The sequence below is a fragment of the Schistocerca serialis genome, chromosome 6 (assembly GCF_023864345.2).
Source record: "Schistocerca serialis cubense isolate TAMUIC-IGC-003099 chromosome 6, iqSchSeri2.2, whole genome shotgun sequence".
NCBI lineage: Eukaryota > Metazoa > Arthropoda > Insecta > Orthoptera > Acrididae > Schistocerca > Schistocerca serialis.
The window spans coordinates 684,871,410-684,894,049 of NC_064643.1; the positions used below are offsets into that span (position 1 = coordinate 684,871,410).

The 22,640-nt window shown below is 40.5% G+C and overlaps 1 protein-coding gene across 2 annotated transcripts in view; it reads right to left on the minus strand.

Annotated features, from left to right (window-relative positions):
* Window positions 1-22,640, minus strand: part of LOC126483609 (CD109 antigen) — an 847,818-nt gene that overhangs the window by 18,842 nt on the left and 806,336 nt on the right. For both annotated transcript variants that reach the window (XM_050106646.1, XM_050106647.1), the window contains 8 exons: window positions 19,682-19,858; window positions 19,403-19,585; window positions 19,004-19,240; window positions 10,152-10,336; window positions 9,351-9,453; window positions 9,075-9,266; window positions 8,734-8,920; window positions 8,428-8,657 (listed from right to left, as the gene is read on the minus strand). In XM_050106646.1, the coding sequence (XP_049962603.1) occupies window positions 8,428-8,657; window positions 8,734-8,920; window positions 9,075-9,266; window positions 9,351-9,453; window positions 10,152-10,336; window positions 19,004-19,240; window positions 19,403-19,585; window positions 19,682-19,858 (1,494 nt within the window). The remainder of the gene's footprint in view (window positions 1-8,427; window positions 8,658-8,733; window positions 8,921-9,074; window positions 9,267-9,350; window positions 9,454-10,151; window positions 10,337-19,003; window positions 19,241-19,402; window positions 19,586-19,681; window positions 19,859-22,640) is intronic.

The following is a 22,640-nucleotide window of genomic DNA, read 5'->3' on the forward strand; positions in this document are numbered from 1 at the left end:
CCGTTTCCTCACCCTATCACAATGTCACCTTTAACTTTCCCCTATTTTACACACATTGCTTTACCTACCACAAGACATCATTTTTTTTTTTTTTTTTTTTTCAAATTCTACCTATAAAAAGCCTTTGGCTCGTCATCAGTATTTTATTAGTAGAATACTTATTGTATACACAAATTATGTGCATATTTTGTGTGGCTTCTATTCACTGTAAATGAGTGAAGTTTCTTCTTGCTTCACACACAACACCTACAGTTTAAAATTCAGCATTTTCACCCATTCCTCCATCAAATGTTCCATCCCCATTGCTCCCAAGGAGGGAATGTAGGGAGGGGGGGGGGGGCATGTCTATAAAAGAGGATCCAATGATCATGTTTGATCCACCTGTAATTCATTCAAAATATTTCGCATTTGAAATGTGCACTGATGTCACAAGGTTTTACAGCATTTTTTTTACAGCTATAAATAAACACATTAAATGCTTATTCTTGTTTTTCTTATACTTTTTAAACAATATATAGATTACTTCTTACTGTAAATATGACATGTCTAGTTGCAGACAGTTGCTATGATATAAAATATAAACAATCTACATAGCAGTGGAGCTGGCTATCATTCATAACAACACATCACTGATACACACAAGCAAGCACATACACATGACCACCATCTCCAGCAGCTTGGGCCTGAATGCAGCTATCACATGGGATGGAAGCAGCAGTCTGGAGGGGGTGAGGGAGTGGATGGCACAATAGTGGGAGGAGGGAGGAGCACCATCTAGTGCAGTGTCCAGGGGCTATAATGCCAACAAGTGCAGCATCAGGAGGTTGTGGTGGCAGGTGGGTGGGGATAACAGAGAGGAGAAGGAGAGGGTTGGGGAAAGAGGGGCGGGTTTGTTGGCAGAGGGCAACACACAAAGAGGGTGGGAGACAAGAAGGGGGGGGGGGGGAGGTGATAGGACAGAGGGGGTGGAAACTGTTGGGTGGAGTGTGTGGGGACAGTATGTTACTATAGGTTAAGGACAGGGTAGTCACAGGAACAGAGAATGTGTTGTAAGGATAACTCCCATCTGTGCAGTTAGGGTAAGATTGTAATGGAGGGGAGGATCCACATGGCTCGGCAGTGGAGCAGCCATTGAAATCATGCATGTTGTGTTCAGCTGGATGTTGATGCAAACTGAGACTGGCAGGGTTCAGTGTTGGAATTAGATTGGAGGGATTGGCAGCAAAGAAGTGTTTCCATTGCAGGGATTGGGAGAAGAGGAGTAGGTCTCTGACAAGTCCAGCATGGTTAAATTCGGATGTAGGACTAGATGAGAGGCATTGTGGTAGGACAGAAACTTCTGCGGAGCTGAGGGTTTTGGTGGAAAGGTTAACAACGGTGTTGCGGGTATGTTTCAGCTGTGGATTTGGCAGTGCTGTAGGGAGTTTTGGGGGAAGTGACACGTTGAGAAGGTCAGCTAGGAAGGGTTTAGGTGCTATGAGGGGTGGACAAGGAGGAACACTGTTGGTAGGATTAGGTGTTGGATAGTGGTGCCCCCCAAGGTGACAGTAAGATGTCAGCAGCTTGGATAATCCAGTTTCTGGAGAGTAAGGGATTCAATTTCAGAGATCTGATGTATGAAGCAGGAATTGTACAGCAGCAATCTCCTGCAGAGGGAGCAGAAGTTGTTCTGGGATGCCCGTACCATGGAGAAGAGTTTTGGCAGTACCAGATTCATGAGGGCTATGGACAGGCAGAATCTGAAAAGGTGAAGGACATTGGGAAAGGAGGGGTGAGATCCAGGGAGAGGAATTTTTATGGTTAGGCCATTTGGGGGGGGGGGGGGGTCCATGGTTTAGGCAGAATTTAAGAAATAGGATGTGGGACTGGGTTTTAGCCAGGGAAGGGGATAATTTTTTGAACTGGTACTGAAAGCTGGAGTGATGCAGACATGTACAAAATAGGTGTTAATGGTCATGAGTGGAGCTGGATAAGTCCTTACCAATACTCGACTGAATCCAGAGCCGAAACATTCCCTAACACTGTTGTTAACCTTTGTACCAAAACCCTTGCTCCACAGAAGTTCCAGTCCTATCAAAATGCCTCACCTTTATCACTACACTCAAATTTAACCATGTTGGGCTTGTCAAAGACTTACTCTCCTTTTCTTGATCCCTGGAATGGAAACACTTATTTGTTGCCAAGCCCTTCAACCAAACCAACCTAATTCCAACAATGAACTCACTAATTGTTCATACACTACCCAACCATGATCCTCCAACCTCCCACTTCACTACCCGCTGGCTACCTAACCACCTGCTGGTAATCTTCCAGGAATTCCTTATCTCCAACTTAGCCTCACCATCCTTCCACAGGTCCCTTCCCTTCCTCAGAACACCAACATTTCAGCAGAAAAAATAGCCATACACAACCTCAAAACAAATCCTGACCTAATCATCCTACCTGCAGACAAAGGTTCAATCACTGTTATGAATTGCAGTAACTATTAGGCACAAGGTGTCCACCAATTATCTGACTCATCCACCTATAAACTCTGCCAGAGTGATCCCATTCCAGAAGATCAACAAAACTTCCAATCCCTGTTTAAAGCCTTAGGCACTTCCTAGAACCTCCCTGCTGAATCCATTTCCCTCCTCACTCCTGTGACACCTCACACACCCAATGTCTACATGCTTCCCTAAATCCACAAGCCCAACAGTCCTGGACGCCCCACTGTGGCTGGTTTTGTGCCCCCACTATAAGAATTTTGGCCCTCACTGACCAACACCTCCCACCAGTTGCCCCACATCAAAATTACCAACCACTTCTTTCACCAACTCTCCACCATCCCCACTCTTTTACCTCCTGGATTCCTGCACTTCACTGTTGATGCCACGTCCTTATACACCAACATCCCTCATGCCCATGATTGTACCGTTACTGAACGGTAACTTTCCCAATGTCCCTCAGTCTTCAAACCCACTACCTCATTGCTCATACAACTAACTAACTTTTCCCAACCCACACGTACTTCTCCATGAAGGGAAGGTATACAAGCAAATCCACGGCGAAGCCATGGGCCCCTGGACGGCATGCTCATATGCCAGCCTGTTTACGGGCCATCTAGAGATGACCTTCCTGGCCTCCCACAATGCCAACCCCCTAGTCCAGTTCAGTTTCTGTTTCATTTGGTCCTCAACCCAGCTCCATCTGTATCTCTGTCCACATTAAATCCATCAACAACCAAAGTTATTTGCATTTCGACAGCTGTCATCTGTTTCACACCAACAAGTCCCTCTCATACAGCCTGGCCACCAAGGGACAGCATATCTGCAGTGACAAGAATTCCCTTACCAGCCGCTGAGGGTCTCACCTAGGCCTTCACAGACAGCCACTCTCCCGCAGATCTTGTCTGCAAACAGATCTCCCGTGCTATTTCCCTTCACATCCCCAATCCTCCTGCCACCCATGAGAACCAGCCACAAAGGTGTCCCCCATCATCCAATGCTACCCTGGACTGGAACAACTAAACCATACCCTTCGCCAGGGCTTTACCTATCACCATGTCCTCAAATGAGGAACATCCTACCCGAGATCCTTCGCATCCCCGTCGTCCACACAACCTCCAGATCAGCCTAATCCATCGCTACACCATTCCGAACCCCTACACCATTACGAACCCTAACCCCTTGCCACAAGGATCATATTCATGTGGAAGGCCCAGGTGCAAGACCTTCCCAATCCATCCACCCAACACTTCCTATTCCAGTCCTGTCACATGTTTATCTTACCCCATTAGAGGCAGGGCCACCTGTGAAAGCAGCCATGTCATTTACCAGCTCTGCTGAAGCCACTACATAGCTTCTTATATTGATATGACTACCAATCAGCTGTCCACAAGGGATGAGCAGCCACAGTCAAACTGTGGCAAAGAACAAAACAGGACGCAGTGTGGCACAACATGCAGCTGAACATAACATACTTGATTTTAATGACTGCTTCACTACCCACACCATATCTGGATCCTTCCTTCCACCACAAGTTTTTCCTCCTCTCCTGCCCCCCACCCCCCACCCCACCCCTACACTTCTATCCCTTCCCCTTCCCCTTCCCTGCCCCCTCAAGGCTGCTGCTTCCATCCCATGTGATAGCTGCACCCTGGGCCAAGCTGCCGGAGTTGGCAGTCATGTGTTCATGAGGTGTACCCACTTGTGTGAATTAATGGGGTGTGTTTTCTCATTTTTCTGACAAAGGCATTGGCCAAAAAGTTCATGTGTAAGTGCCTTTTAAGTGTGCCTGTCTGCAATTTGACGTGTCATCTTTTCGGTAAGTAGCAATCTATCTTTCCTCACATTGCTGATATTCCTACCTGGAGTGTCACCTGTTTTGAATTTTTTTGAAGCTGTCTATGAGAGATGCACTGTTCACATTGCAAAGTATTAGATAATAAACTATGAAGAACAACTTGCACTATGACCATTCCATGAAAGAAGCATGGTAGAGATTTGTTTTCAGTACCACTTCAGACAGCATGGCAGAGGAAAGTGCAAAAATAAAATCTGTTTTCTTATTGAGAACTATTGCCACAGGAAGGTGCATTTGGGTTCCTGTGTGGCTATTGTATGACTGTGTATATTTTGGCACAAAAAGGGCAAAAACTCGAAAACTAGTGTGAACACTGTTACCTGTTACATTTTTATCGTTCCATACATCATTGTGCTATAGGTGGATGGTTGTCTTTCCTTTATTTTTGACTGGTTCAAATGGAGCAACAAAACAATGTGTGTGTCTGTAGTATGATCTAGAGTGGTAATAGATGAGATAAGATGAACAGAAAAATTGGTATATTTGTTTAAGATGTTGAGGAGAAGAATGTGAAAAGAATAAGCTGGGCTGGAAGCAAAGAAAATGAAAATTAAGAAAGCTCTTATGGAAGGTGAAAATGAAGAAAGCTGTTCAAATATAAAATTGCAATGGAAAAACTACAAAAAGACAAATCCTTGTGTCCATGAATACCACATCAAGATGCGTGTAGCATACTCAGAAGTATATGAAAAAAAACTTGAAACAAGCAAATATGTATTATAAGAAAGGAAAAGTAACAGCATCTAGGAACTACACAGAAGCCTTTATAAAATGAAATGTGTAGCAGTATAGAGGACATATGAAAGAGAAAGAAACAGAGAATAACAGCATAACTAGCAGGTTAATAAGCAAACCGACTAGTGCTGTGAAATTAGGCAACAAAGAATGCTGAGGTTGTCTAAAAATACAGGTGCCTCAATTACTGAAACCAAAGGGAGTCTACAACCGTATTCCAAGTGCAACAGTAGAGGAAAACATGATAAAAGTGCTGGGCACATCTAGAAGGGAAAAATATAATAGTTTAAGGTAACAAACATCAGAATCGTATTCTCCGCCATGATTTCAACTACCTCTCACCATGGCCTGAGATGAGGAATACCCTCCTCACTATCCTCCCTAGCCCTTCTACAGTGGTATTCCACCAGCCAACAAACCAATGCAATATCACTACCCATCACTACTCCACCCCTGCTCCCAACAACTCCTTGCCTCATGGCTCATATCCCTGCAAGACCTGTCCCACATATCCTCACACTACCATCTCCTCAAGTCTTGTCACATGCATCACGTACCCCACCGAGGGCAGAGCTACCTGTGAAAGCAGCCATGTGATCTATAAACTAAGCTGCGACCACTCTGCCAATTTCTATGTGGGCTTGACAACTAACAGGCTGACTGTCCACAAGGATGGCCACTGCCAAATTGTGGCCAAGAGACAGCTGGACCACCCAGTTTCTTGAACATGCTGCACAACACAATGTGCTTCATTTCAATGGCTGCTTCTCAGCATGTCTCATCTCCATCCTTCCTACCGAGAACAGCTTTTCTGAAATGTGCAGGAGAAACCTCCCCTACAACACATCTTTGCTCCCATAACCCCCCTGGCCTCAACCTTCACTAGTTCCCATCCACCCACCTACCTTCTCCCAGCACTACACACACCTTCTATCCCATCAATGCACCAGCGAGTCTTTCCCCCTTCTCTACTCACCCCCGCCCCCCCTCGCACATCCTCCCGACACTGTATCTAGCAACCCTATTCTGTCCCTACCACATTCCTACATGCTCCCACAGGCAGCACAACAGCTTCCCCACTCCTATCCTGCCATTCCTCCCCTCTCTGCCACATATCTCCTCTTTAGCCCCACCAGCCACCCCAGCAGATCACTGCTCACATCAGACACAGTCGAAGTCGGGTCCCAGCACCAGAGACAGTGACCATATGTGTGCAATTTGTTCTTGTGTGAATGTGTGTGTGTTTTCTATTTTGGAAGACATTTTTTGTCCAAAAGCTTAGGTGTTTAGCAGTTCTTTTATTTTTCACTGTGCCTGTCTGCGAATCAACGCCTCCTTTATAAGGCTAGTAGCAAAATACTGAGATCAATATAATTATTAAATGTAATCAAACCTCATGGTAGGTTAAAACTACGTGCTACACCAGAAACTTTCTTGGTCAATGCTCTTACCAACTGAATCACTTCAAAATCACAGATTGAGTGCAGTGAAACATATTTTCCTCCTTCAGTTGCACCCAGTAGCAACAAATAATATGTATTTTATATTTTATTAATTTTTTCTATAAAATGTAACAAATGATTTCTAGTTTCATTTTATGTTTCATGTCTACTGCGTAAGTCCTTCCTATGCAAATCACAGTCTGTCAATCGAGCTGACAATAACATGGATGCACAGTGCAGATATGTGATTGCAGGAGAATCAACTTCAGCCAACTGCACTGTCAGTGGATATTCTTAATTTATTGTTAGAAAAATGAAATGAAAATGATTCCTTTGTATTTTTAATCAACTACTGTTGAGTAGGTTTTGAGTTGCTGTTATCATACCACCACATACCACTGCATTTGAGATTACAATATAAGAGGTTTACAAGCACTTTTATTCATTTAAAATTATGTATAATTTTTTTGCCGGTGAAAATATGGAATAAAATATTTTGTGACGTGTTTATATAAAGTTTCAAGAAGAAATGTGTGCGTTTTTGTGGATACAGGTTTATAGTGACTTTAAAATTACTGTTTTTTAATGTAAGGAGATGTCAGTATAGATACTGCAAAAGACTTGACATCGTTAAACCATCAAAAATCTCTAAAGACAGGCCTTACTAAAATTATTGTCAATGTCGTTCCCTCTATAGATGCAATAAACCGTGTGGTGTCACCGCCAGACACCACACTTGCTAGGTGGTAGCCTTTAAATCGGCCGCGGTCCATTAGTATACACCGGACCCGCGTGTCGCCACTGTCAGTGATAGCAGACCGAGCGCGACCACACAGCAGGTCTAGAGAGACGTACTGGCACTCGCCCCAGTTGCACAGCCGACTTTGCCAGAGATGGATTACTGACAATTACGCTCTCATTTACCGAGACGATAGTTAGCATATCCTTCAGCTAAGTCATTGGCTACGACCTAGCAAGGCGCCATAGCTTTGATAATTAATATTGTGAAGCATGTATCATCAACAGCGATGTTCTACAAATGTGGATTAAAGTTAAGTATTACAGCAACTGCGTCCATTTTCTAAGTTCTCATTTCCTTTTAACTGTTCCAGACCTCACGCCAATCTGCGTGAGCTTAACGCGTGCCTTTCGGCTTCCTCTCGTTGTGACTTGGCTGTCTTGCTAAGTCACAACAAACCGCATGTGGTCAATCACCTACAGGAATTTGGAAATGTAATCTTTTAAAAGAATTGTTGACAGATACTTAATTATCAGCACAAATGTTATTTCTTTAGTTGAAGTGTGTGTGTGGCTAGGACCTCCTGTCAGGTAGACTATTCGCCTGGTGCAAGTCTTTTTAGTTGACGTCACTTCAGCGATTTGCATGTTGATGAGGACGAAATGACGATGATGGCAATGGAATACACAATCCCTGAGAGGAGAAAAACTCCAACCCAGCTGAGAATCGAACCTGGGCCCCTTGCGTGGCATTCTGCCATGTTGACCACTCAGCTACGGAGACAAACATTTCTTTCGTTTATAGAGCATCATTGGAGCAGAAAAACAGCATTCAAACTTCGCAAAATTTCTCCTGCATATCTTGCCAGCCTAGCAGTCTTTCGCACTGCAGCAGAGTGTGCGCGCACCCCACAGGAGAGTGAAAGATTCATTCTAGACAATGTGAATGTAATTCAAAAATCTGGAACAAATCAGTGAAAGGAAATCCAAAAAGAAACAGTACCAGATAAGTTTAAAAAGAAAATATTACATATGAATCAGTACAGGTAGTTAATACTGGTCATCATGAATACAGGTAGATCAAAATGGTGAACTTTACATGCAGCTTTCATTTTCTCGACATCAATATTCAATTAAATTTTCATTTAACATACAACATGAGGAGTACCTGTGTTGAAGCCCATCCACCATCTGTTAGCCGCTGAGAATTCAGCCATTTCACAATATAGTCGAGATTCACCTCCTGACGAGCCACATACGTCAATAAAGCGTACGCTGTGGTCTCTACATTTGTAGAATCGTAAATGTATGGAAGCCTTGGCAAGAAGAATGGCTTTTGATTTTCTAATTTATATGGAGGTTGTGGTACCCTTATCTTGCCCCAGTATGTCAGACCACCTAAAATTAAATTTCATTAGTTTAGGGATACTTCAGTTATCAAGTCTATTTGAACAGTAATATGATTCCACTATACCTTCTGTCCTTGCATGTCTTGCTAAGATGCTAAATGCAGCTTCAGCTGTCGACGCTTTACTCAACATCAAGGCGTATGTCACAATTGCTACTTCATACGGGTCTCCTCGCTCATCTATTAAATTCAGATTTCGCTCGAGCCACTGTATGGCTTTACCTTGCGCAAATGCAACTTGAGATCCCAGACCCTAGAATGATAATATAATTGTTATAGATTTGATTAACCATACTCCTTCATTGAATATGTAACTTGCAGTTACACTTAATTAATGAAATACGATATTTCAATCTACTTCACTAAAGGAGGAAGAGGATGAGGAGGAGGCGGCAAGAATCTCTTACCCCTGAAAGATCTTTTACAGTCTCCAGTGTTATAAGCACATGAGCTGTGAGTGAGATGTTGCGAAATTTCACAGCATCATTATCATAGTTTAGTGAACTATTCATTTTTCTATCAGGCAACCATGTAACTTCATAGAAAGCGCCTTCCCTCGTCTGGTGCCGGAGAATCCATGCTATTGATCTGGATATGACCTGCACAGATAGAACATTGGCATTAGAAATCCAAATGGTATCCCTAATTTTGGTAGCATATAGACAACTTTTTTTCCGTCTTACCTGAGGATCAATATAAATATAATTTTCCCACTCATAAAAGCTAGCTTCTTGAAACATACGTGCACAAAATGCCGTCAGCCACACACTTGGTGAAGAATGATTCCTGTAACACATCATACAGTCTAGAAATGCTTTGGTTGCACAATATATAGTCTTTGTTTATATATTACTTTATGAGCATAGTGTTTACAGTATTACTCTTAGCACAGGAGTTATCTTCAGATATCAAATTGTATTTATTTTCATAAATTAAAACTGCCTGCTGGACTGGAACAATGATAATTAGTGTTTTGCCTGTGACATGTAGTGATCTGTGTTTGAGTCCCAGGGCAGCATACAGTTTTGATCAACCAAAAATTTCATTATATTGCATATTTCACAGCAGAAAGTCTTCTTATTCTGAATCATCATAAAAGTATGAGATGCAATGTCCAACACCATAAATTTAAAAAAATTCAAAGTTCATTTAACTGACTATTGACTTGGCAGTTGGTAAAGTAAATAGTTTAGGTGCGGCTGTATTGACATTATTATTAAATATAATTAATTTGTTCCTCACTGCTGTCTGACAGGTATGTAAAAACATATTTCAAAACTGTTAACAAGTATAATGTCTGTCATGATCAATTAAACACTACATTTTCGCCTTTATTTGTGACATATAATAGAAAGGTAAAAAAATATCAGTCGCACCACAGGAAAGGGGAAATAATGAAGAAAAAAGTTCTTTGTAAACAAGTTTACATCTCAAACAATGAGTAACATAAGATCCAATGAAAATCTTGTCCAGTTTCTTCTTACCAGTCACTTCTGAATAAGCTGAAAGATCCATCTTTGTTCATAAATGACAACTGCCTTTGGTATCCAATATTCATGTAATAGAAAGACTGCTTTTCAAGTGTCCTGTTCCTTTGGTTGATAAGTCTCATATACATTGTAGTGTACAGATTTGCAGCGAAGCTGAACATGTTCTGTTCTGCACAGTCCTAATAAAAGTAATAACCAGATTAAATATGAAAATTCAAATTCAGCATTGTGAGTAAAATTTAAAAATAATATAAATGTAATCTAACATAAACATTGAAAATCTTGGCAAGATAAAACTCCACCAGCCACACAAAGGGAATAGCTTAGAGAAAAGAAAGTAAACACACAATAGCTTAAACAGGCACACCAGACAGCACAATGCTACATTGCCATGCGACTAACAATAGGACATCACAAGGAACTTCAATATCCAAAAGTATGATGCAAGGCCATCCTTATACAATTCAACAACCTACGTCTTTTAATAAACTGGTGAGTGCTTCGAATCATTCTACATAATTGTTCTGCAACACAGTACCTGCCCTGTAAGGATCTTTAAGTTATTTTCACATATTTACATTTCTCCCTTTTTGTACTTTCATTTTGCATTCGCCCTATGTCTATGCATCAGCATTTGTATCCCATTTTATAAGATTCTAGAAAAAGATTACACCACTGCTGATACTATGACTGCTACTGTTTTGCCTCACATCTGTCCCAAATTATCTCTCACATTTCTTAGTTTTTATTCTTGATTTTTGTTATAGTCTGCAATCAGCTGTGAGTTCCAAGTTCAACTCTCGTAATTGTGGTTGAGTGCCTGCAGCATACTATTAATGCTCAGAAACTTAATTTTGGCTGCTAGAACTTTATTATTCCTTTATCCTTTCATAGCTTTCAAGATCCTTTATCGGGGCCTCTTTTTCTTCCTTTACTTTCTAATAATTTTTATCTGCCGCCTTCTCTTGAACAAGAAGTTTATTTCAAACTTTGCTTTGTTTTCTAGTAAAATTTTTCTCCTACACTGCAGGCACTTCTGAACATTTTATTCAAATTTTGAGCTGATTATGACCACGGATGTGCAAGGTACTACCTGCTTAACTGTGACACGACGTGAATACCACAGGAAACAATTAATTACATTTTCTAAGCTATTAAATAATGGCTGAATGAGTTTTTTTTCGTAAACCCAATATTTTGGCCCCATCTATAGGGTACATATTTTGTGTAAGCAGGCAGGAGGTACAGGGATGATTGAACAATGTATTCATGAATTGCACACAGTGGTTCACTGCTGCTCGAACTGAAATTTTGGAGCGTGGTATATTAACACGGGGGGTGTAAAATTAAGTTTTTGAAATTTAAGTGCACGTGGCTGTTAGTTACGAGTTCCACAGACCATTTATATTAAAATCACGTGGGTCAAGTTATTTTACAAGCTATGCATGCTTTGGGTGCAACATTGCAAGCTGGCCATTTACAACACAGTAAATGACACAGTGGCTTAAACTTAATAAGTAAACAGATTTTTATATTAAACATGGTTACAATGTTTAACTAAATATTCATCTATGGAAAGTAATGATTTGCCACAAGACCCCACCAACTGTGGTGATGAGCCGAATTTCCACACATTTCCCCCAATACTGCACTGCCTCAGTCACATACAAGATGAAAATGGGACCCTGTCACAACAAAGTCGAGCAGAGTAACTACAAACACTTGCCGCTCACACCCTAGCTCACACAACTGGTCTTCAAGTACTGTTGACATTGTGACACATTCCATACCAGATGTCAGTCCTGTGTGGGCCTATCAGCTTTGTCTGCATCTAGCAGTGTCATCCCTGCACTGTTGTTCTATGGGCCACTGTTAGACCTGATATTTACAGGGCTAGAGCCGGTGTCATCTAACAGGTCATCCTCCAGGATGTCTGCCAGGCTCTGGGCATCTCTGAAGGGCCCTGGGTTCAGGGCCTGTGCACTAGCATGCCCGACTGATTGGAGGAGTGATCCTATAGCACATACACCTGCTGCTTGGTGCATGACTGACTTCAGGCTTGTGTCTGCTAACCCGCTGAGGCAGCACTCCCAACCAACATCCTCACACTGCCTCCGCACAGCACACAACGGCGTGCGCTATGCTGAGCTAGCAGCTGCTGCATGGGGGACCTGTGCACACCACCAAGATTTCACGATCTCTGCACAAGCATCTTACTGAATAAAGAATGTTATTGCTAAATGAGCTCCACAACTGCGAACTGCCGGAAAGCTGGTAGCACACAACCCATCGCCCTGCACATGCCATCTGGAGATGCCCATCCTGGCATAAATACCGTATTTACTCAAATCTAAGCCGCACCTGAAAAATGAGACTCGAAATAAAGGAAAAAAAATTTTCCCGAATCTAAGCCGCACCTTAAATTTAACACTCGAAATTCAAGGGGAGAGAAAAGTTTTAGGCCGCACCTCCAAATCGAAACAAAGTTGGTCCATTGTAATATAAGACACGATTTAGGTCGAATGAATGACGATACAGCTACAGTAGTTTAGTTCAAGACATAAGCTTAGCAGTTAAGCTTTACCAGGTAGCCATTGCTATGTGTCAGGCACTCCATCCGTATTTATACAGGTGCCCTTCCATTTTCACGTGCTTTGTCTGGTTTGAATTGATTGCTTATTTTTCTTTGATCTGATAAGTGCCGTTCTCTTTGTTATCGGTGTTTACGTCACTCTAAGCTCAAGATGCATTACTGTACTGTGTCATGCATTGTTTGTCGCATGCTGATAATGAGTGTTTACGGCCTGTCGCCGCTCGTGGCATGGCTTGCTTTTGTGCGTGCTACTGCCGCTTTCAAAATAAAAAGAGAGAGAGAGAGAGAGAGAGAGAGAGGAATCGTCTCATTAGTGAAACAATGGCAAGAGACTGCTATTTGTTGTTACTTACACTGCTGCTTTCTTTGATAATGCTCAACAAGAACCAAATAATAGACTGCATATGATAGAAGATGTTCTGAACGAGAGTTTAGGGAAAATTTTTCTCCATTTGAAAATCTTTGCAGACGCCTCTTTAATACATTACATTCTGCACAGAAATTAGAGTAATCTTAGATTTAAAAATCTAGTCAATTGCCGTGCTTCATTTCTGACTGTATCACTATTACGCATAAGAATAATACGATATAAACATGACATGATATGTATATTGTTCCGCGTTTGCTGTTGTCTCACTCTAGTTTCGTAGTTTATTAGGCAGACAGAATTTAAATGAGATAGCAGCAAACACGAAAGAATACATGGCAAAATGTTTATATTCGTATTATTCTTATGGTGAAGAGAATACTGCATGTGATTCACAATTCATAAAAGCTCCTATTAGCAACCACCTCTTCTCCCAGGTAGGAATAAATTCAGATCATAGAGTTGGCCATATTGACAAACATCCCTAACAGACTTGCCAGTCGGATTTTCATAGTACATTGAAACGCTGCAACATTCAAAGATGAACAATACGGAATTTGTATTTACTTCCATGCATAATGTATGAAAATGCAGTGGTCGAAACTCGCGGCAGAGGAAAAAAAGCTCGTCTTCCACCTTTTTTTTTGTGTTAAATTTATTTATTGACGCAGAGGTTTTGGCGCCAGTATTTATCTTTGTGCCTGCAAAGCATGCCTGTGCAGCGCTACATATATTCGACGGCAGAAGTTAGTTGTGGCGGCAGCTACCAACTTTTTTCACAACTTCCGCTTACTTTGCACTCGGTTCGAAGCCGCAGGTGGTTTTTTGGATTATAAATACCGGAAAAAAAGTGCGGCTTAGATTCAAGTAAATACGGTAGTGTCTGTACCCCTGACACCATCACACTCAATTTCAGAAGAAAGCCGAACATAAACTGTTTTGGGCTTTTTTTCCATGCAAATGTGTTGACAATGTCTAGTCACTGGGATTGGAAGGCTGGTTTGAAGGTTGACTGGTGAAGTTAAACTCCGTTGGTGGTTCAAGTGACTTTAGTGACAAAGAATGGTAGTTTGTGCTCAGTTTATGTGTGGGCTGTGTAATTTGCTGGGGTGCAGTGCTTCGTGTGCCCAGTTTTCAGCAGTTATCTCTTTTAAATGTAAAAAGGCCGGGCATTACACCAGACATTGTAAAGAAGGTGCACAGTTGGCACACGGGCATTAAGTCTAGGAGTGCCTTTAGTAAAAACTGCATTGGTGATATTAGTATTAAGTCCCTCTTGTATTGTTTCATACTGTTGTAGGCACAGACTTAACAATGAGCAAACAAGGGGAACATGGGGTTAACATTACGGAGGCAGTTCAGGTTTTGTTAGAACTGTTGGCACAAATGTGGATAGATGACATGAACTTCCATAAATAGCTAGACGCATTAAGTGGGAACAGGTCCTTTTCAGTTTGGCAGCCTGAATCCTAAATGCCAGTACTGCCACTCTAGTTTTGCCTTTCTTGGGTAAAACAGGAAAGAATGTGTTAGCCTTTGCGGTCAACCCGTTGTCAGCTGAAAAGCTGGATTGATGGTCAGAGGAACAATTGTTACTTACAGCCTATTTACGGTGGGTGGGAGACGTGAAAATGTATGTCACGTATCACAAAGAGTAAAGGAATGCTCAGACATCTGAAGTTCTGAGTACAAGCTTTTTACAGCGATGAACGAGGAAAAACAATTGTAAATATTACCAGGGACAATTAAATACTGTATCACAAAAAGAGGGCAAACCCATCAAGAGTTTTGTAGGCAGAATAAGGAAGCTTAAGGACATATGGACTGATGGAAGGCGAGGCTTGACGGCCATTAAGGTCATTTCAGTGCAAATGCACCCACTCTCCTGAAATCTTGCAGGAATCCAGTGTGATGCGGCAAGCAATGAGTATGGCGGACAGGGTACGCTTCCTAAGTAGTCTGTGATTGGAAATTTGAGTCAGATGTAAAGCATGCTCCAATAGCTTAAGTGATGAAAGTGACCGCTTATTTAAACTGGGGAAATTCAGGTCTGAGTCCCAGTCTGGCACAAATTTTCACTTGTCGCCATTGACTTCATTTCAATGCCCAACTGCAGCTGATGTCAGAATTTATTTAATTTCATCGTGCGTATCATTGTTTTAAGATTTTAATCCTAAGAACATAAATGTAATGATTACTTTGTCACAGTGCTTTGTAATGGGTACGTGAGACAAGTAGTTGTGGTCCAATCACATTTTGTGGAAACACTGGCTGTAATTTCATCTACTTACTGCTGACACACACAACACTTCATTAATCATTAATGTGCAAATCTTGCACTCAGGTTCAATTACATTATTTTTAATAACTAATCCTTGTAAATTAATTAAGCTCCACAATTTAGGGTTAATTTGAGAAAAATCCTTATTTACGGAAGCAATAAGGGCTAAACTTAACTATTTGATAAGCTCAACATCATGTTTCAACCAGTTCAAACTTTCATTAATTTAAAGACTCCAAATTTGGAGCATTCTATCCTATTCACTAACATCCCTGCACTTTCATGAAATTACAGGTGGAGTGCATATGCAGAGGACCAGTTAACAATCGCTTGAAGAGATTATTAGCAATTTACTGTGTTTCAGTCTCCCTAAGCTATTAATTATAACATTATAGTTATCTGAAGAAAGGATCAACTCTATATGATGTACATTATGTGGAAGGTCATTCCATATTTAAAGAATAGGAGTGGACACAAATTTAAATGCAGCAGGACTCGATTCAGCATGTGTCTGCAGTCACTGAAATTTTCTCGCCTTCCAGAATTATTCAGAACCAGTTTTTGGTACTTCTTTTGGTAAAAGTGAATCCACACACAATGAATCCCATAAGGCTTCAGTTTTTCTACAAGTAGCTCATGAATCCACACACAATGAATCCCATAAGGCTCCAGTTTTTCTACAAGATCCTCATGACCTACACAAACCAATGCTTTGGATAAATCACAAAAAATACTAGCTGCTGACATTTTGTCATTAGAAGGCTGCAATATTTGGTGAGTCAGTGCATAAACATCATCATATCTTGGGTAACCCAGATGGTACCCAAATTGTGATGCACTAAGTAAAGAGTTGCTATTAAAATATAACACTATCCTTCAATTCATTGCTTCCTCAAATGTTTAAGGAAACTGTATGATAAGTATTTAGATTTTACATTTTGTTTGTAGAAGAGGTTTACTAATAGTATATTTTAATCTGACTGACAAAGTTCTCTCGTGCTAGCGACACCTTACACATATATAGGGACTTACAAAATTCGTCTTTTATGATAAATATGAACATAGATGCAAATTCTGCCTCGAAATGCAAAAATGTGTAGTTACCCAATAGATGCTACTTCACTAACAAATTATATCCAGATGAACTATTTTATCAGAGACAGTTATAAAGAACTTTTTTGCTGCTTATAAATATCAAAAAGGTATCCAATTTTTGGTTACCGGTACTGCACATTATCTGGCAAATCCCAATTTGGAAAAATAATGTGTGCAAGAATGTGTTTTTTAAAAAGAGGTACACAAATGCAACAGCTTGTCAGCGCGCTCGAGGCTCTGCTATGCCAGCTGTCGATGGTCGAATAGTCTGTATAAGATTAACACCCAGTGTAATCTGACACATTACTCAGCTGCAGGACTTCGTATCTTACAACAAAGAAACATGTACTTTGATCTGCTAACTAATGATCAAAAGCTGGTATCACTTTTTGTGGCAGTTTTAGGTGGAGGTTGTATTTAACGGTTGGTCAGGCCTGAATCACATTGTTTACAACTTGTGAAGCTCAGGAGCCAATAGTGAGGCAGCCATTACCAAATGCTTTTTGTTGTGCACCGTTCATTGTTTTCCTTTCTTATTTTGAAACGCGTGAAAAGACTAACCCCGGTCCACCATTGCTTTCTGTTATGACCCTCACAACAGCAGAAGAGACTGGTGACTCCTGTGACAATGCATCAGTCCTGCTGTTACAGAACACAGGTAAAAGCTGTTGCCCTGGGACAAAGAGGCAGGGCTCATTTTTCCGCACTGTTCCTCTATCCTCTGACAGTCCTAAATCCAGTTTGTCTGCACTCACAGCCGAATGGCAGTTCATAGTGCGTGAAGTCTGCTCTGTAGCAACTGGAAAACAAAACTTGTCAACATATTTCGACCACATCAAAATTCTTCCCCAAATGTGTGAACAGTCGTCTTCAGTTTTACTTCTTGTTGGTTCTACCTACAGCATTTTCAAATATGGGTTGCACAGCTCTGAATGCCCACGAGAGGTCCATACCAATTCTGCAGATTTTGCAATTTGTAATTATTTAATAGATGTTTGTGAATACGGTAGAATGCTCAAAAGTTTCGAGTCTTTGAAACTTTGAATTTGTCAAGAAACTTCTTACATCAGTGACTCACTCTGTTCACTGCTTCTCACTGCTCCTCAACAGTAACAATCATTTGCTGAAAGCTTAAATTGAGCCAAAAGAAGAAAACAAAGGCTATTTCAGGAAAAAAGAACTGTTGAAGCTTTTGCAAAAATACTCATTCCAGTCAAAAATCTGCCCAGTAGCCATTTTCTTTTACCAGTCAGTTTCGAAGCGCTGAGGCTTCATCTTCAGGCACATAGCTTGATGATCTTTTAAATTTGTACATCTAGTTAAAAAAAATAGATGTGAATTTTGATAAAAAGAAAAGCAACGGGCACCACATTTTCAGGTCCCTGCATCTATTATCACTAAGGACTGCCTTAGTGACTAACAAAAACTCTCCAGAATTCTGTTCTAAATTCTATATACACAATATAAGTATTTGTTTTGGAGAATGTTTAAAATTCTGTTTATTTCCTTAATTAATGATGTTAGTACCACCAGCTGATAAATTTTGTATGGAATGACAGTCGATGTTGCCCACTACTACCATCTGCTGATGCACTCCCTCTTCATTAGCAGATGATGATAGCAATGCGAGAAACACTTTCCCCTTTGTGACTGAGATTACTGTCATGATAGGCTAGACAGGGAAGCAACTGACATTACATACACAGAATGGTCTGGCAACCACCAGGATATGAGATTTAAATGGTTTCATGCCTGCAAAGCAAGTTCTGCAACAGCTGCTCTGACCATCTCTCCCCTTTATGCTCCTATAGTTTCCCCAGAAGACGTCCTCTGATGATAAGAAACAAATATTGGGTTTGCCAAGGAAATTCATTCAACAACAACTTAACAAACAAGATAATTTTATTTACTGTAGCATTTGGGGCTGTGATTTTATGAATTTATTTAAGAACATAGGAAACAACAATGCCGCCAACTGTGGAAACCTTCCCTCAATTTTATCGGTCGTTCATCAACGTTCTTCAGATAATGAACCGAAAAGACAGATATCTGCAGGTATATAAACACTTCTGCAGCAAATAGTATCACGGAAGCCATGCATCACTATGGACTTATGGTCAGCTTATCTGATATAAGCCACTTAAAAGCAAAACATAAATGTGTCCCTGTGATCAATATAATATTGCTATTGCTCTTAAGGGGTTTGTGAGGTATGAGAAGCCAATAACAGAGAAACAAACATTAGTTACAGAAGATTAGCCAATAGGAACAGGAACTGAATGCTGAAGCAGAAGTGTATGGATAAATAACAATCTCTCTCTCTCTCTCTCTCTCTCTCTCTCTCTCTCTCTCTCTCTCTCTCACACACACACACACACACACACACACACACACACACACACACACACACATCACAATAAAATAAAATAAAATCAGTAAGAAGAATGCAGAAAAGGATGAGCAGGAGGGGGTGCAGCACAAATAGAAAAACACGACAACTGTCCACTTACCATTGGTAGATGTAGCAGTGATGTTGCATTTACAGGCATTGTAGGGAATATTGGACCTACCACATCACCAACTACAGAGACAAATGCCTTATTAGAACCAAACACATAGTAACGGCTCTCTTCATATGGAATAATTGGTGTTTCCGTGACATTTACATGCAGGTACTGAAGTACGTATGCACGATTACTGAGATCAAGCAGTACAGATGTGTGCTTATGCTGTGGCAATCCATCAGCCTGCAACAGTAGTAATTGTATATCAGTTTCATTGAGAAATGAAATCATATAGCATTTTGCATTTACAAAAGAACATTGTAGCAAGCGAGTATTCCATAAAACGTAACGGCTACAGTAATGAGAGGTTAAGTAACATAATTAGTGTAAGAACTGGACACTAACCTCTACATGAAGTTTACGAGTCACTGAATCCTTTCCAATAAGAGCACTAGCCTGAATAGTTACATCTATGTCACCTAATCTGGTGGGCACTATAGGAACATAGACAACAGCTGCATCTTGAGCCTTGATGAAAATGAAGAACTGGTGTTCATTGAAAGATGTCCTCGGATTATAAGATCTTACCTGCAAAGAAGAAAATTATAAGGTCATACACAAAGTAAGACACTGAAATGCTTAGGGATTAAATATAGTGCTTGAAAACAGTCAACAGTTACTCACAATACCATTCATTTCCACATGGACAAACTTATAGTCCGGTGACCCAGCCAACACAACAACAGCTTCTAAGGCAGTTGTCATATAGTTAAATACGGTCACTCTCACTCCAACCTGTTCTCCTTGACGACAAGTGTTTGGCATCTCAACATTTATGAAGAATGGCCGTATACCAACATACTGCAACACAGGAACACAAATGGGAAATGATTTAAATAGTACAGACAGGAAAAGAGCAGAGAGGAATCATGAAAACAAAATCAGCAAACTGTGGCCAATAATTGAGTTTTCTATTATTTTTATAGCATCTTCCTGATATTTCAGCAAATTAAGTTCCTAGATGAACCAACAAATGTATTGCTTCTTGTTGAAGTGGAATCTTTATATTCAATATGGCATATCTCTGTGTGTAGTGTCTTTTTGTTGTCCTACATACATGGGTCATGCTTGTGGACTATATCACGCATGTGCTTTATGTTGCGCCCTTTTCTTTAAGTTTCTACAAAAGGTCACGGCCCCAGTCCCCAGTTCAAGAAAGAAATTGGGTATTGTAATTTTACATCTCATGATCCATGAACTGATTTTGCATGTGTTGTTTGATTTGTGTGGTTCATACTGTATGTGAACAATTTGCTGGCACCTTCTCACATGGGATTTTTGCAGCTGTAAATCTCAACTGTTTTACTGGGCTACAATGGTTTCCAATGCATGGAAAAACTGTAGAGGGCTGAAAATTGGACCATATGGAAGTTTGGAATATGAATCGTATAATGTGTGTCAGACAGCACATATGAGGTGCGTATTGGTGGCATGTGAAAACCGGTGCCTTCGTTACTGGATGCACAGCAGCATGAATAGAAGTACTGAAGGTTGCACTAAAACATGGGGCAAAGCTGATCACGCAGTGAGTCAGTCATTAGCACTAGGGAAACAAAAGTCATGGTACTCTGAATTGCACGCAAGAGTGCAAGAGGTACGGAGCACAAGTTATGTGCCGTGTCTGAACAAGAACCACGGCAAGCTCCACTCAATGGTCAGAGATTATCTCACTCATTTTGAAAACTTAGTTCTACACATGCAGCAACTCAAAGTGACTACTTAGCACACTTCCTGACAGTTATGATGGTCTACGGCAGTCATGATGCAGAAGTGTTGAAGATCAACAGACACTAAAACATTTACTGGAAGTGTTACCATCTGCAGAAGTAGTTGTTCTTATTGGAGGGAGAAATGAGATGAGTTAGTGCAATGTTTGCAATCAAGTAAATATTAAAGAGACATGAAATGCACACAATACCTCATCAAATAAATATGAAAACGCAACAAACGCAAAGAAGCTTAAATGTTCTGGTTGTGGTGGATCTGACCATATTAAAAAAAAGTAAATAAATAAAATAACAACAAAAAATGGAACAGACTGTTCAACAAAAAAATGACCCTAACCAAAATAAAAGTGAACTGCCTGATCAGGCTTTCACTAGTGAAGTAATGAGTGCAGAACCGGACAACAACTCATCAATCACTGACTGTGGAGTGCTGAATCATATGGCTAAGAAAACTCAGTGCTACATATTGTTTTCTAAGTTTAAAAAAACCACTGCAGATATGTATGGGCAATGATCTGATTATGAATGCACTCAGAAAAGGGATTATTTATTTTGAAGCTTTTCCCGATGCCACATTGTTAATGATATGTATAGTACAGAAGAGCAAAAAAATTTTTTTTCTGTACGGCCAAATGATAGACTTTTACTCATCGAAACACAAGTGTGAGTTCCAAAACAATGGCGTTGCAACAGCATGTGGCACACACAGGGACAACTTGTTGAAGATGTTGATCTGACTGGCACATCCAATTCATCCTCATAATCCTGAGGTAACTCTTGTGTTGAAGGAATATTTCCAAGTTTGGCATGAACACTTTTTAAAGTTTATTTGTGTTGATACTTGCTGTACAAATAACATATTAGTGGATGTTCATTAATCTCGGTCTTTCTTCCTGTGTTATTGACTGGAGTGGTCTGTTATTCGTGCATGTGCTTATGTCGTTCGTCCCCCTCATGCCTCGGTAGTGTTTACATTTTGCGGCGTGCAGATGCAGATGTAGTAATGATAAAACCAAGTATCGACAACGTTATTTGGGCACTGTTATATAGTTATTCAATTTAATAGTTTTAAGTGGTGTTTCATGACAAAATAACGATTTAATAAACTTTTTGAAACGCTCGTTCACTGTTTTCTATAGTTTTCTGTGCGTTAAAGTCGCTAAGTAAATTTCATGCCTTAGTTTTCAGCTGATGTTTCTTATTTTTTCTGGAGAAATATTTCAGTAAAATTTTCATTCAGTGTTTTAATTTCTTTGAGTTTCCAGTGGCCACTTGAATTTTTGGTTTTACCTAATAATTTTGTGCAGTTTTGTTGGTATTGGTATTAGCTGTGGTGTAGGAGTATTGATACAAGTAGTTGCTTTCTTAGTAGACAGAGAATTCCAAGAGCCTTATTGTTAGTTCTATGAATAGTTCTACTGGTATACCGTAACTGAGATCACAGACATATAGCTTTTTCCAGTAACTCTAAAAATTTACCATGAGTGAGAAGTGTGGGCTCCGTTGTATGTTTGTGAGTAGTGGGTTACGGTGTGGGATCTGTTCAAAGTACACACATCAAAAAAAGTTTTGCATCACCCCAGTTCCCAGAACTCCTGAAGATAGACGCTGACTGTGGATATTGTATCACAGACACAGTCCCTTTGACTGTTCAAAGATGTCACTAAACCCACCCAAATACGCAAGCAACCAGGCATGAGCAGCACCTATTAGACGGATGGGGTCCGACAGCTGATCAGTTCCAGTCATTCCACTATGAAGGAGGAACACGGCTCATGTTGTCTGTGGTCCAATCATGCCTTGATGGTCAATACCGCAGTTCGATCACGTCTACATTGTTACTTTGTGCCAGTCCA